Genomic DNA, 270 nt, shown 5'->3' with positions numbered 1-270 from the left:
AGGCGCGAGCGGACGGAGAGGGAGGCCCTCTCCCGCCGGTACCTGCAACACTGCCAGAGCCTCTTCCACGACACGGCCCAGGAGGTGGAAGAGGTCCTGCGGGTCAGTCCCTGTGGGATGAGGCTGAGGGGCTCCAGGAGGGGTCTGTGGCTGTAGGGACATCCTGGGGATGGGTCTGACCCCTCTGCGGTGTCAGGTGTTCCTGGAGGCCATCAGCACCCCCTGCCCTCCCCTGCGCTGCGTCACCACCCAGCTCTTCGCCCCGCTCTC

At 68.1% G+C, this 270-nt stretch overlaps 1 protein-coding gene across 1 annotated transcript in view; it reads left to right on the top strand.

The window, feature by feature from the left end:
- The window catches only part of LOC104619323 (estradiol 17-beta-dehydrogenase 1-like), a gene marked incomplete at both ends in the record, with an annotated part of 904 nt that extends 640 nt beyond the window's left edge, over positions 1 to 264 (top strand). The window contains 2 exons of the mRNA XM_010285160.1: positions 3 to 102; positions 197 to 264. Coding sequence (XP_010283462.1) covers positions 3 to 102; positions 197 to 264 — 168 coding nt within the window. The remainder of the gene's footprint in view (positions 1 to 2; positions 103 to 196) is intronic.
- Positions 265 to 270: the final 6 nt, after the last annotated feature.

This window comes from Phaethon lepturus, unplaced genomic scaffold (assembly GCF_000687285.1).
Source record: "Phaethon lepturus isolate BGI_N335 unplaced genomic scaffold, ASM68728v1 scaffold46694, whole genome shotgun sequence".
NCBI lineage: Eukaryota > Metazoa > Chordata > Aves > Phaethontiformes > Phaethontidae > Phaethon > Phaethon lepturus.
This window is presented reverse-complemented; position numbering and strand designations above follow the sequence as displayed.